This window comes from Leptopilina heterotoma, unplaced genomic scaffold, assembly GCF_015476425.1.
Source record: "Leptopilina heterotoma isolate Lh14 unplaced genomic scaffold, ASM1547642v1 Lhet_1, whole genome shotgun sequence".
Lineage (NCBI taxonomy): Eukaryota > Metazoa > Arthropoda > Insecta > Hymenoptera > Figitidae > Leptopilina > Leptopilina heterotoma.
Window position 1 is genome coordinate 1207593 of NW_025110812.1, and position 16038 is coordinate 1223630.

The window sequence follows — 16038 nt, forward strand, 5'->3', positions numbered from 1 at the left end:
TTATTAATTATTGGAAAACAAGAAGAAAACGATCACTCCGAGTCGAAGACTCGGAATAATCGATTTCTTCTTGTTTTCTGACAAATATTCTTACAATTTATTGAATTTCAAAATGTTTATATTTCAAATTTTTGAAAATTTTTTTTTTATTGAGTGATAATAGTAAATATTTATTTAAAAATAAAGTTATTTGTGTTTTCGAATGATTTTGTACAATTAAGGAAATTCGTAAATAAATGTAATTTTTTTGAGTATCTAATTATTTTTAGAGTGGATCAGAATATTCTTTAGGATCAGGAGAAAAGTCAAAATTTTGTCTGAAAATCAGGGAAAAGTTTATTTGTTGAGTATTGTTTTGAATATCTAATCATTTTGAGAGTGAATCAGAATATTCTTTAGAACTTAAAATTTTGTCTGAAAATCAGGGAAAAGTCAAGAAAATTAATTTTTTCTTGCAACTTTGATAATTAAAATGAATTGAAGAAAATGGAACTCTCTGATAAATCTATTACAAATATAATTCTACAATTAGTTTGCTTCTAACGACCTTGTTTTGCTGTGTATCACATATAATGTGAAATGTTCAGAAAATACGTGTAAAAGTAATTAATTTCTGACAAAAAGTCTTTTGAAAAGGAGCTTTACTAGTTGTCTCGAGAAGGTTATTTCTCAGTGCAGACTTCACTTTTTTTAAAAAAGAAGAAAGAGAAAAAAAATGAAAATAGAAAAGAAAAAGAAAAAAAAGAAAAAAGGAAAAGAAAAAAGAAAAGATAAAGAAGAAGAAGAAGAAGATGAAGAAGAAAAACGAGGAAATCAAGTAAAGAAGATTCATGTAAAGGAAAAAAAAGTGAGACGAAACCAACTTGGAGGAAGGAGGATAAAGAACTTGTTCTGAAATAAAATGATACGTCTTGAATCTTCTCTAATCGGATCCACTTTCCAAGAGCTTAGGATCAAGCCGCTTTCCTTTGCCCTTTAAGATGGACATCAATTTCTGTTTGCGGACAATCAACATAATTCCCTGCTCCCATCCAATTACGATGATTCTCCTTTACCATTAAATAATTTTTTTCCCCCATCATCCCCAAGGATTTACAGAATAAAAAAATTAATAAAAAAAAAATTTAAGAAATAGAATTTTTTTGATCGACAAGTGTCGAATTTCTGTTTTGCTGATACACACACACACACAGTCAGTGGAAAGTTTAATCAAACGCATTCCACTTTGGTTTAAAGTCGAGACCTGTTATCGACAGGTCGTGTCGTCGATGCTCAGTCGCAATTTTAAAATATGATATTACAGTAAAACCTCTCTAGCTCGAACTAACTTTTTACTTCCTGCGAAAGTATTTTGCGCTACATAGACGAGAGAAAATAGAAGAAGAAGAAGAAGAAGAAGTGAAAAAAAGAATTGAGAAAAAAAAAAGAAGGAAAAGTTCAAGGAGATTGAAAGTTTCAACTTTCTGCTGAACGGAACACGATGATGACGTCATCCGCTGAAAGGTCGTTTCAGAACTGGAGAGTTGAGTTTGGAGAGAGAAGCTTCCGTTTTTCTTCCAACTATACAGGGAGACTTCCTCTTGAATTCTCAACGTACCTTTCCGCGTATCTAACATCAATTTCGTTTCACCTGGAAAATCCGCTGTAATCTCTTTGAATCCTGAGAGCAGATATTTGTCCACAAACTCGAGGGCACAACCTTCTCTAATCACTCGACTATCTAACTTAACGATCTTTTTTTCTTACTTTATTCTTTCTATTGTTTCAAGAAAGTGTAATAATATGATAGAAAATTTTCAACAGAATTATAATTTTACCGCTGGGGAGTAATTTAATTTATGTCATCATTTACCCCCCTGGCGGTGGCGTCAGTGAACTATTCACTATTTTTGTCCAAGAGAATTTGAAAATTCGAATAATTTGACTATGATCACAATTTTGGAAACCATCTCAAAAATTATAATCAATGTCTTTAAAACGATTCAATTATTTTCAAAAAAATATTCGAAATTCAATTATTTTCAAAAAAATATTCGAAATTCAATTATTTTCAAAAAAATATTCAAAATTCAATTATTTTCCAAAAATATTCGAAATTCAATTTATTATTTTCAATATTTATAGAATTTTCCAAAAATTTCAGAAAAGAATTCAATTATTTAAAAAACAATTTGATAAAATTCATTCAAAATTCAATTATTTTTACAAATAAAATTTTCCACAAGAATTCAATTATTTAAAATAAAATTTCCAAAATAATTTATTATATTTCGAAAAAAATAATTATTTAAAACAATGTTTGGAAAGTTCTTCTAAAAAATTCAATTATTTTTAAAAATAACAAAATTTTCCACAGATATTCAATTATTTTTAAACATTTTAATAAAATTTTTCGCAATAATTCAATTATTTTTATAAATAATAAAATTCTTCTCAGGAAATCAATTATTATTGAAAATTTTAATAAAATTCTTAGCAACTATTCAATTGGGGCGGTATCAATTGCCCTCAATTCAACTGTATACAGGAAAACTGCCCACAATAAACTGCATACTGGAAAACTGCATACAAGCAAATTTTAATAATAAAATTATTAAATTTAATTTGAAAACTGTATAAATCTAAACTGCATACCGTTAAACTGCACATAGGTAAACTGCACACAAGTCTAATTTTCTATTAAATTTATAAATAATTAATATTAAAAAACTCTACACAGTTAAAGTGTACATTGGTAAACTGCATACAAACTAAATTTAAAAAATTAAATTAAAAATTTATTTATTGTTTAATTGCACACCGTTAAACTGAACATTGCTCAACTGCATACAAAATAAATAAATAAATTAAAAAAATTTAATGTATCGTCAAATTGCACATCGGTAAACTGCATACATATCAACTGTATACAGCTAAGTTCTCTTCTATGAAGTTGGCAGTTGCGAATATATTCGAAATTCAATTATTTTCTAAATATAGAATTTTCATAAAATTTTACAAAAGAATTCAATTATTTACAAAACAAATTGATAAAATTCATTCAAAATTTAATTATTTTTATAAATAATAAAATTTACACAGGAATTCAATTAATTTAGAATAGCATTTCCGATCAAATCAATTATTTAACAAAATTTTTATATAATTCTTCACAATAATTCAATTGCTTCAACTAATAATAACATTTTTCATGGAAATTTAATTATTTAAAAATTTTTTTTATAAAATTATACACAAGAATTTAATTATTTTTATAAATAGTGAAATTCATCGAAGAATTTTAATTATTTTTAATACTATTTTAAACTAATTAATCAAAGAATTTAATTATTTTTACAAATAATATTTTTTAGAAGACTTCAATTATTTAAAATAAAATTATCACAGATATTTAAATATTTTTAAAAATTTTAATAAAATTCTTCTCAGGAATTTAATTATTTTCAAAAATTTTAATAAAATTCTTATTAACTATTCAATTATTTTCATGAATAATAAAATTTATCGCAGGATTTAAATTATTTTTAATACAATTTTACAGGAATTGCTCAAAATATGTTATTCTTAAAAATTGAATCTTAATTCTACGAAAAAATCAATAATTTAAAAAAATATTTTTTTTACTTTCTGTGGAAAAATTCAATTATTTACAAAAATTAATAGAATTTTTCACAGGAATTCAATTATTTTCAAAAATAGTAAAACTCATCGAAGAATTTCAATAATTTTTAATACTATTTTAAATTAATTAATTGAAAAATGCAATTATTATCATAAATAAATTTAATTATTTTTAAAAGTAATAAATTTTTTCTTGGAAATTCAATTATTTTATAAAATTCTATTAAAATTGTCCGCTAGAATTCAATTATTTTCATGAATAATATAATGCTTTTTAGGAATTCAATTATTTTCAAAAAAAAAAAAAAAAATTAAATAAAATACCACACAGACATTCAATTATTCTCAAAAATGGTAATCAAATGCTTTATAAAATTTAATTATTTTAAAAAATTTTCGCAATTCAATGATTTTCATTATTTACCATTTTCATAAGATTTCCAAACAGAATTCAATTATTTAGAAATTTTTTGTAAAAATCTTCGTAAGAATTCAATTCTTTTTATGAATAATAAAAATTTCTCAGTAATACAATTATTTAAATTAGAATTTGCATAAAATTAGTCGATAGAAATGAGTTATTTAAAATTAATTATAAAATTCTTCGCAAGAATTCAATTATTTTTATAAATATTCCAATTCTTTAATGAATGATAAAATTCGTTGGAGGAATTCAATTTATTAGCAGGATATGAAAGAAGTAAATATTTTTGATGAAAATAAGAAAAAAGTCAGAAAAATAAAATATAGATTGAAATTTTTGTTTAGAAGTTTAAAAGCTACTTTTTGCTACTTTTTAAAATTAATTATCGAGTGCGAAGTCTGCAAAAAATATTTTAAACCCACAAAATTTCTATATTTTGACTCAAAAACTAGCGAACTGTGGCCAACGATAAAAATAGTTTAAAACCTGTAAATTTATATATTTTGACTATATTCACATTCTTTGGTGCTTAACTATTTTTGCCTTTGGGTAGGTAGTTAGCTAGAATTTGTCATATTTCCGTTTGCACGCGGAATATAGACATTTTTCCCCATTTAATTAACTCTTCTCATTTTCTTTTCGATCTTCATTTCATTAGTTTGCAACAAGTTGTTGATTTCCACTTCAAGTAAACATTCTGTCCGTTTGTCCTGTGTTAATTTAAAAAGTTTTATGAGACTTAAATTAAAATTCCCATCACAAGACTAAATGTAGACGCGGTCCAAGAGATCGAAATGATCTTTGCTAGAGTCTTGTGTTTAATTACTCGTAACTCGGAATAAAAAAAAAATTTACATCTCTAAAAAAATACCGTCGATCGAAGAGGGACTTTCGTTGTTCCCCGTTTTTTTTTTCGTCAATTTTTTTTTTCCTGAGTCTCATTCGCGAGCACTTCCGTTGTAAATACACAAGCTCAGCAGCGAACGTAATTTGCAAACTTTGACTTACTTGGGGGAGTGTATATTCTCGACGCGCAACTCGCTCCTTGTAATCGTATTCCTCTTTGTAGTTGAAGTCCTAGTAAAACGATGTACTTCTAGAGCTGAAGTTTCTAACCTCGGATTTGATCTCCATCAAGGCTTTGGAAGTCAAGTGCAATCCAGTAAACATTTCCTCTAAATTCACGGAATTCATGTTTCAGAGTGTGTATGTGTACTCCACATCTGTTTACGATCTGAATTTGACCTCTATATTCACATCATCATCGTCGTCGTAGTAGTTGTCGTCATCCTTTTCGAATATAGTGAGTGTTCCTCTTCAAGGCTACCGCTATATGTCTACCATTCAGACTATAAAGTGATAATCACAAATTCAAGGTAAGAATTTGATTCGCAGACCCAACAAGAAATAGCATGACCTTTACCCTTAAACGCCCATATATTTTATTCTCCATTACCTCCACCAATATCTCTAAATCGATCAGGAACTTCAAAACCCTCTTTGGAGGGTTTGAAAATATTCGAAATAGGGGAAAAAAGAAAGTTTTCCTCTTGGGAATGTGTGAAGAGTTCGGAAATCATTTTTTTGAAATAATTTTTTTTTTCCCAAAAAAAGAAAATATTAATCCAAAGATATTTTTGTGTCGATAGAAGGAATTTTTTACAAAGATTGAAAAAAGTATATTTCAGTTGAAACATTGAATTATGTAAATCATTTTTAATGAGCCATCTAGCGGTAGCGTCGGTCAATTAAAATGCTACTAAAGTCAGGAAATAGTTAACCCACGCCTCCGCTAGGTGGTGCAACGTAAAAATAGAAAGAGGAATTATTTCCTGACTTTAGTATAATTTTAACTAACCGACGCTACCGCTAGATGGCTCTTTGAAACTCATTTAATACAATGGAGTTTTCAACTGAAAATTTTTTTTTTCAATTCTTAAATAAATATTTAATCATTATTTTCTCATATAGAAATTGAGATTTTCAAAAATTTGAAATTCAAACCTTTTGATAAAATCGTAATTTTTTATTATAAAAATATTGTTACTGTAACTTACTTCAAAAATTATATTATCATTTCAGTTTAGATAATTATTAATTTTTAGAATTTTTAACTAAAATTCTTCTTTAAATCAATTTTTTAAAAATTTCTTTGAGAATTTTCAAATCCTTTTGATTACAATTCAATTTTTTTATTAGAAAATTCAAAAGAAAGAATTCAATTATTTATGTACAAAAATAAAAAATTTATTGAATAATTGAATGTTTTACAAAATTTAATTCTCATAAACAATTTTATCAACAAATTTTTAAATAATTAAATTATTTCTACAAATTATATAATAAAATTTGTAAGAGTAATTGCGATTTTCGAGAAATTCAAATAAAATTGTATTAAAAATAATTGAAATTCCGCGATGTGTTTTATTATTTATAAAAATAATTGAATCCCAAAGAAGAATATTATATAAAACTTTTTTAAATAATCAATTTTTTTCGAAAAATTTTCTCCAAATTATATTTTAAATAATTAAACTCTTGTGAAATTTTTCACTATTTAAAAATACAATTGAATGTTTGCGTAGAATTTTAGAAAAATTTATTTTGAATAATTGAATTCTTTTGGTAAATTCAATTTTTTTTTAAATTCACATTAAAACGCGTTTAATAATCAATAATCGAAAACTATAACTGAAATTTATTTTGAAATTAATATTTATTATAAAATTCTACTAGAATTAAATCATTTAAATACAAAGATAAATATTTTATTGAATAATTTAATTTTTCTTAAAATTTGAATTTTCATAAAAAAGTTTATCAACAATTTTTTAAATAATTAAATTCTCTTGACAAATTTTAATGAAATTTTTAAGAATAATTTTATTTTTCTAGAAACTTGATTTAAATGGTATTAAAAATAATTGAATCCCTGTGAAAAAAATTTGATTACTTACGAAAATAATTTTTAATTATTATATTATATTACATTATAATTATATATATTATTAATAATTATAATATAATATTATAATATTATAATTATATTATAATATTATATTAATATTATATATTATTAATTATATATATTATTTATTATATTATATTATTTAATAATTATTGCGAAAAAATTTATTTAAAAAATTGTAAATAATTGAATTCCTGTGAAATTTTTATTATTTATGAAAATAATTAAATATTTGCGTATAGAATTTTATTAAATTTTATTTTAACAATTCAACTTGTGAAATTTTATTAAAGTAGTAGATTAAATTTTGCCAAGAATTCTATTAAAAATTATTTAAATAATTTAATTCTTTGATGAATTTTAATAAAATTTATATGAATAATGACATTTTTAGAGAAATTCCATTAAAATTATATTAAAAATAATTGAAAGTCTGCGAAGAGTTTTATTATTTACTAAAACAATTGAATTTCTAACAACAATTTTATTATTTATGAAAGTAATTTAATTATTGCGAAGAAATTTTAAAAAAATAATTATAATCCTGTGAAATTTATATTATTTATGAAAACAATTAAATGTTTTCTTAGAAATTAAAAAAAAATTTTCTTCAAATAATAGAATTCTTTTGGAAAATTTGTTTAAAATAGTAGCTATTGAAAATAATTGAATTTATGAAATTATTTGAAAATATTGAAATTTTGCCAAATATTGAAATTTTGCCAAAAAAAAATTTTGGGAATAAATTACATTTTTCTAGGAATTTGATTAAAATTGTATTTAAAATAATTGAAATTCCTTAATAAGTTTTGAAATTTATGAAAATAATTGAATTCCTAACAAGAATTTTATTATTTATGAAAGTAATTGAATTATTGCGAAGAAATTTTTAAAAAAATTTGAAAATAATTGAATTCTTGTGAATTTTTTATTATTTATGAAAATTATTCAAATGTTTGTGTAGAATTTTATCAAAATCTTTGTTTTTTACATAATTGAATTCTTTGGAAAATTTTTAATAAAATAGTAGGCAGATATTAAAACTTATTGTATCGTGGAAAATTTGTAAAGTTAATTTTGGAAAAGAATTTTCTTATTTATAAAGATAATTGAAATTTTGATGAGAATTTAAAAAATATTTTGAACATAATCAAATTTTTGCCTAGAATTCTATCACTTTTGAAAATAATTAAATTTCTGCAATGTAACTGCTTCAAAATTCAATTTCTTTTAGTGTTTTTAACTGAAATTTTTCTATAAATCCATCATTTTTAATAATTAATTTAATTGAATTAATAAAATTAATTCCCTGATTTAGATTTTACAAGGTTTTTTCAAAGTTTATAAAATTCCCTAACATTTCTAGGTTTTTATGTTGCGTGGCAACCCTGATAATCTTAGGAAAATTCCTACTATCAGCACAAAAATATCTTTGGATTAATATTTTCTTGAAATCTTTCTATTAATCCAAAGATATTTTTGTGTCGATAGAAGGAACTTTTACAAGATCGAAAAAAGTAAGTTTCAGTTGAAAATTTAATTGAATTAAATCAGTTTCAATGAGAGACATCTAGCGGTGGCGTCGGTCAGTTAAAATGCTACTAAAGTCAGGAAATAGTTAACCCACGCCTCCGTCAGGTGGTGCAACGTAAAATCAGCAAGAAGAGCGAGCTTCGAAAAATTGAAAAAAGCAAATGGCTTCATTAAAAATAAATTTTTCTTTTAATCAAGATCGTTCAAGTCTAAAGAGGCTCCTCTCCTTCCTAAAAAAAAAGAATTTAAGACGTTTTTAAGGATATTTTGAGCTTCTTTTATAAGGTTGAGTGAAACACCATAAATCCAGTGAGTGTGGTCTCGTCTGAAAAGTTTTCATAGCCGAGTTTCCCTTTCCACATTTCCGTCTCATTAAGAAGTTCCTGGTCATCAAATTTTATTAACCCCACTTCAAGGCATACCTTACTTCTAACTCAATATCGTAGATTCGTAGTCTCGTTTTAACTGCCCTTCCTTTTGCCTTCCAAACTCTTAAACACAAAACCCTAACCAGGGAAAATTCTCTCTCCCTCATACTCTCTCTCTCTCTCTCTCTTTCACTCTCTTGTGCTCTCCTTTCTGCTCTATGGCAAACGTATGCTGCACGTTCTTATTGGTGGACTTTGGCGTTTCTAGAAACGACTATAATTCTCTGCTTTACGGCTGAGAACTAATTTCCGAGGCGTTTTCCTTCTTCTTTACTCTCTTCTGCGCTTTTATCGGAAATCTTGGCCTTTGCCTTTTGGTTAGAGCCAATAACGAAAGCTTATACATAACGATGAACATTGTAAAGAGAGTCCAGAAGAAAGGGAAAATTATGTAGCATGCTTGAAATTGGATTTCATTTTCTTTTTGGAAAAATTTAATAAGTTTTTACTCTCGTGTGGTGTTTTTTTCCATTTTCAAATATAAAAGTGTTTTGGAAATTTTTAAAGAGTTTTTTATTAATGTTTTGGAGTTAATGAATAGTTAGCCGACGCGTTCGCCAGGTGGAGCCACATTGAAAGGGGGGAAAGAGAACCTTCTGAATAGTTACCCCACGCCATCGCCAGATGTCGACACTTCGTTCTCGGTAACACAAATGTTCCAAAAACGACAACAATTTGAAGGAATGAAAAAGTCATTTAAGAAGAAAAAGAACGAAAGATAACAATGAGGAATAGCCTGGAAATAAATTTTTTTTGCAAAGTTTTCTCACCTTGTGCGGCTGTGATTGCGTGGGTTCGGAGGAAAGGAGCTGCTTGAGTGCAGTGTGTCCATGTCCATTTTGACTTGACGGTGCTCCTGGTGTGCTGGGAGTACTTGGATTACTGTTCGGTGTATTAGGCGTATGTGGTCCAGTTGTTGGACTACTTGGACTAATACTCTCATTAACTTTACTACCGGCATGATGATTTTCCGTGTGCCTTCTCAAACTTCTTGCGTCACAATATGACTTCCCACAGCCTTCTGCTTTGCACTCGTACGGTTTTTTATTTCTATGCGTCAGCATGTGTCCGTTTCTGCAAAAAAAAAAAAAATCCACAAAATAATTATTTTTCTCTCCACATTCAATAAAGGGGGACCTTAGAAAAAAACTAGGCTAAGTCCATAAAAACTGAACACTAATGTTTTTGGTAAAGGTCCCTTTATCCGCTAAGCTTTACAATTTGAAAAAAATTTTTTTGTCTTCTAGAATCGTCCTTTTATTTAAATGTTAGTCGTCCTAGGTAAACTATTTAAATTGATCCCGAGGTTTTTTTTTATGCGCATGTAAAACAAAACCTAAAAGGAAGGAGCATCAATTTCAAGGGTTAAACAAGGGTCCTCGAGCACTACTCGTCACTCACGGTCAAAGAGGATTAACAGGCGTGTATTCGCTTAAGAGAAAAGCTCTCTCTCTCTCTCTCTCTCCCTCATTCCTTCTCTCACTTTCCCTTTACTGAGGAATGTTTTGAAATTCGAGTACTCGAGGATTACTGGAATTAGTTGTACTGAAACAGTGTCGCGTGGAATATATACTACTATCTCCAGTGAGGATCTATTCCATTCGGAAATCCCTGCGCTCTCGATATCGGAGAGAGCATCTAAACTGACACACCCTCTCACTCCTTTCTCTCTCTCCCCTTTTCCGTACAGGCACCTCAACCCACTTTGCCAACCTCACCCGACCTTTTCCAATACCCAGAGGCTTGGTTAAAGAGATAAGTCTGCACTTAACGCGCCAGTTGAAAGCACTAGGTAACGGGACAAGAGAGACAGAGAAAGAGATTTAGAGAGAAAGGGAAGTTGAAAAGGGAGCAAAGTTTTAAAGGGGCAGGAAGTTAAAAAGAAAAAGTTGAGAGGAAAAATTACGATCATTTTGGAATAATAGTTTTTTTTTCAACCTCCTCCCTTAGAAATTCCGCACTAGTGTTGTTAATGCACATAAGCTTTTTTTTAATCATCAATAATAAAAGAATTTCTGTGCAGAGGAAAATTCTAATCATATTTTGCAAGCTGGCAAATTTTTTTTTAATTAAAAATATTAAAATTTTTCTGCAATTAGGATTTTTTGTAGTTGACTGACGCTATCGACAGATGGCGCACGGAGCTTGTGGTTTACTGTCGTGATCAATAGTTAACTGACGCTGTCGACAGATGGCGTACTGAGCCTGTAGTTAACTGTCTCTCTCAATAGTTAATTGAAATTGTAGTTAACTGACGCTGTCGACAGATGGCGAACTGACCTTGTGGTCAACTGTCGCCATTAGTAGTTAACTGACGCTGTCGACAGATGGCGTACTAAACTCTGCTTTTTTTCGATACAAAAAGTTTATTTTTCAAAAAAAGGACATAAAGGTTCCTCTTCAATACAGCTGGTTAATTTTCAAAAGTAATATAAAGACTCGCTGCCCTGGATATGTCTTTTGAAAGCAACAAGTTGTCAGCCCAATTTCATCAGTCAGGGGCCAAGGAAGAAAGACTCGGCCAGACAAAGCGGAGAACTGCGAGGGTTGGGGGGGGGGAAGGATTTTAGGAAGTTGGGTAACTTCGTCATAATTGCATTAATCCCGAAATGGGTTTCGCGGTGAACGACGTCATTAACTAGAGCCCCGCTTCTGAGATGGTAAAGTGAGAATAAAATAAATCGTAAGTCCTACATGAAAACCTTCTTTCTTCCCCTGTCTAAATCTTTTTTTCCTCCCCTCTCTTTTCTTTTTATTTTAATTCAAAAACTTTCGATAGTATACATTTTCCTCCCTTCCCAATCGCCTTGATGATAATTTTCAAATAGATTCCCCCCCCCCAAACTCTTCTCTTTCTCTCATCAATGGTAAAATATTAATTAAAAGTTATCCGCAGGAAAAGTTTCATTCTCCTATTGTTATAAAGTCAATTTCAATCAACGCTCACAATTTTATTGAGTAAATAAAAAAAAAATATTATTCACTTGAAAATTTAACCGAACCTGGAGAAATGGGGTTTAAACTTGTAAAAGCTAATTTACCCAAGTTTTCGTTGGAGATAGTATTGGCGGAGAATTAGTCGCTTTGCGAATTGTGCCTCAATTGCCTGGCAATCGAGGAAATGTAGATTTCGAGAGTGGGTTGGGGATGAACAAAAAAATACTTCTCGAGAAAGGGGAAAAAGTATGGAATAGGAGAAAAAAATTAAATTTGGATATAGTTATTCTCAGAAAATGTTGCGCCACATACGGGACGCTAACGAACTTCTAATTTCGAAAATAAATTCGCCACGAAAAATTGTATTCCAAGGGGAATTAAAAAAAATGTTTTTAGAGTATAGGAGAAATGTTAACTAGAAATGGATTTGAGAGAGCATGAATAATAGTCTTGCTGGAGTCAGCTAGCTCTCTTTGTGAAAAGTCCAACAAAAATAAAAAAAAAGGAAAAGAACACGTACTATAAGTAAAAAAAAAATGACGAACTAGAATGGACCCGATTCCAAAGTGAATCGCAAGTAAGAGAAAAGCTTGCTGGCCAATGTGGAATTGAGAGTCTCAGAGACTTTGAAGAAAATACAACGAGTCTAACCAGTCAAGCCAGGAGGAAAGAAACCTTCCAGGCTTCACTATTGATTTTCTTTTATTCTCTTTTTCCCATTCCAGGAAAAGAATTGAATCCTTAGTCCCAATAGTACGCTTCCCTGAGTTCGCAACCTGCTTTTCTCTCTCGACGCCCCCTACAATCTTAGATTTAACTTGTCGAGTCATGGCCTCTCTCTCTCTCTATACTCCAGTCGATAAGCTACAAAGATCAAATCAATTTCTACTTCTTTTTTTTGTGTGTATGTTTCTTTAAATGCAAAAAGAGACTAGCTACTTTGCAAATTTTTTCTTGTTTTGTATACATTTTCTAATTCGATTATTTCTGAATAAGCCATAACAGCTTTTAACCGCAAAACTTAAATTAACATACATTTTGCTTTCAACAATATTAGGAATAAGGAAACAAGTGATTTTGTGTTAAAGTTTTGTTGAATAGTTCAGTGACGCGCTCGACAGGTGGCACCACATCGACTTAGAAATACGTTGAACTTATCGGGATTAATAAAAAAAGTGTATTTTTTTGTTCAAATTAAGATAGTGTAGTAGATTCATAGTCAGGGTTTGATTAAAAATTTATTCTGCTTTTGCAGAATTGTTTAGAAATAAAAAATAGTTAACCCATGCGACCATCAGGTAGCGTCAGGTTAAAATAGACAAAATTGGACCATTTTTCAATTATGAAAAGAATAAAAGTCAAAGTAATTACTAAAATTCTTTAGAGTGAGTAAATAGTTAAACACGCGTTCGACAGGTGGCGCCACATAAAACTAGGAACAGTGAGACCCTTTTATTCATGTAGAGAATTAAATTAAGTGCCTGTTTAATATTTTAATAATAATTAAGAACTGGATGTGGATTCGACAATGATATTAATTTTATTAAATAGTTACCCCACGCCTCCGCTAGATGGCAATTGTTACTTTTAAATTAAAAAAAGTTGACTATAAATGTTTGTGACTAAACGCTTTTTAGATACGAATTTGATAGAATCAAGTGCTTACGTTATTCTATAAAAATAATTAACGAATGGATGGGAAAAGGGAAATGGTACTAAGTAGTTACCCCACGCCTCCGCCACGTGGCGCCACCGAAAACTCAAAAATAAGGCTAAATAGTTAAAAAGTCTCTCGAATCAATTAAAAACCTTCTACTTGGGGGTTTTCAAGGTCGCTGATTCTGAATTTTTCATCAAACTTTCAAAAAATCGATTTCAAATTGAAAAAAAAAATAAAAATGAAATAAGAAAACAAAAGACCAAAACACAATTGTCTACTTTAGAAATAAAATGACTATGACTATTTTCACATGACAGAATTTAATTACAGAAGACACATGCTAAACTCACAAGTGGTCCTGCCGCTTGAACGCTTTACCACACATCGTGCAGACGTATTTCCGCTCGTCACTGTGCGTCAGCTTGTGCTTCGTGAGCGCCGATGCGTTGTTGAACACTTTGCCGCATACCTAAAACAGAATAAGCACGTCAATCTCTAAATTCTAATTTCAATTTGAGAAAGTGACAAACTCAACAGATTCAATTAGAAACTAAGAAAACAATTAATGTAATTCATCATTACAATTGTCTATCAATTTAACCTCTTCTCTCGTGAGATTTTATAATATTATTCAAAATTATTTTATTTTCCCTACATATATAATATGCGCAGATATATATATTTTAAACACTGTAGTTTATTAAAATGAAGAAAATTAAATTTCAATGCATCAAAAGCTAATTTAGCTTGAAAATTAACGAGAACAAATTTTGCTGAAGTTGCTGTAGTGCTTCAATGGCTTCCGTTATATTGCTTCAAGAGACTATATAATCAACGTTGAGCATAAAATTAATTTCCAATACACCTGCAACTCATATGGACTTGACAATTTTAAAAATAAAATATAGAATGTGTATATAAAAATCAGGTTAAAAAAAATTTTTTTTCGATACTTTAAAAAAAAAAAAAATTTTTTTCTAAACGTTGGTGAGAGTAACAGGTATTGTAGAAGTAGCATTATGTGCGCGAACACAAAGCGTGAGATAGAAAAAGAAAGATGTTTACTTCTGTCTTTCTCTATCTCTTGTTTGCGAACGAGTTTACAATCTGCGTTACCTTTTAAGGTGATTCTACAATAACTTTTTGGAAAAAATGATGCGCACGCAACAGGGCTCGAACTAGGTCCGTAAATCCCGTAAATGTCCGAAAAATTGTCTAAAGTCCGTAAAAGTCAGCTTTTTTTAAAAAAGGTCCGTAAAGTCCGTAATTTGATTGAAAAAACCAGAAAAGTTCGTAAATTAAACAATAAAATTTGAAAAACTTTTCAGAATTTACAAATAATTGGAAAACTTTAATTATTATTTTCAAAAGTAATAAAATTCTTCGCAAAAATTCAATCAAGTTCAAAAATTTTAATAAATTCTCATAAAAATTTCTATTATCTTTATAAATAATAAAATTCTTCTCCAAAATTCAATTATTTAAAAAAATTTTAATAAAATTCTTGAAAAAGTTCAGTTATTTAGAAAAATAACAAAATTTTTCAAAGGTATTCAATTATTTTTATAAATAGTATAAATAGTAAAATTCTTTGCAAATATTTAATTATTTTTAATACAATTTTTAATAACATTTCATGAAAGAATTCAATTTTCAAAAAAAAATTTAATAACATTTTTCGAAAGAATCCAATTATTTTTTTAAATTTAAATAAAATTCCTCGAAACAATTCAATTATTTTTATAAGCAGTAAAATTCATTGTAAGAATTAAATTATTTTTCATAAATAATAAAATTCTTCTCAGGAATTAAATTATTTTCAATACAATTATTAACAAATTCGATTTTATTCAATAAATTAAAGAAATTTTTTGAAAAAATTCAATTACTTTTTTATAAATTTTAATAAAATTCAAGAATTTATTAAATGTTTCTTTTCAATTATTGAGAAACACGATTGTAAAAACTTTAAAGAAATTGATCATATAAAATTCAATTAGTTTGAAAAATTTCAATTAAAATTATTAAAGAAACTCTATTATTTTAAAGAAATTCAAAGAAATTCTCCATTAGAATTCAATTAGGATTATGAAAAATTTTAATAAAATTCTTCCCAAAAATTCCATTTTTTTTCAAAAAGTATTAAATTCTTTGAAGAAATTCAATTATTATCGAATTTTTTGATAAAATTCTTTCCAACAATTCAATGATTTGCAAATTTTTTATAACATTTTTTGCGATAATTCAATTATATTCATAAATAATATAAAATTTTTACAGGGATTCAATTATTTTCGTAAATAATAAAATTCTTTTTAACAATTCAATTATTTTCATAAATAATAAAATTTTTACAGGAATTTAATTATTTTTAAACATAATTTTCATAAAATTTGATAGGAAATAATCAATCATATAAAATAATTTTTATAAAACTCTTCGCTAGAATTCAATTATTTTAAAAAAA

At 27.7% G+C, this 16038-nt stretch overlaps 1 protein-coding gene across 6 annotated transcripts in view; it reads right to left on the bottom strand.

Moving 5' to 3' along the window:
• Nucleotides 1-16038, bottom strand: part of LOC122512820 — a 415571-nt gene that overhangs the window by 67721 nt on the left and 331812 nt on the right. For all 6 annotated transcript variants that reach the window (XM_043628901.1, XM_043628916.1, XM_043628909.1 and 3 more), the window contains 2 exons: nucleotides 13922-14040; nucleotides 9745-10048 (listed from right to left, as the gene is read on the bottom strand). In XM_043628901.1, coding sequence (XP_043484836.1) covers nucleotides 9745-10048; nucleotides 13922-14040 — 423 coding nt within the window. The remainder of the gene's footprint in view (nucleotides 1-9744; nucleotides 10049-13921; nucleotides 14041-16038) is intronic.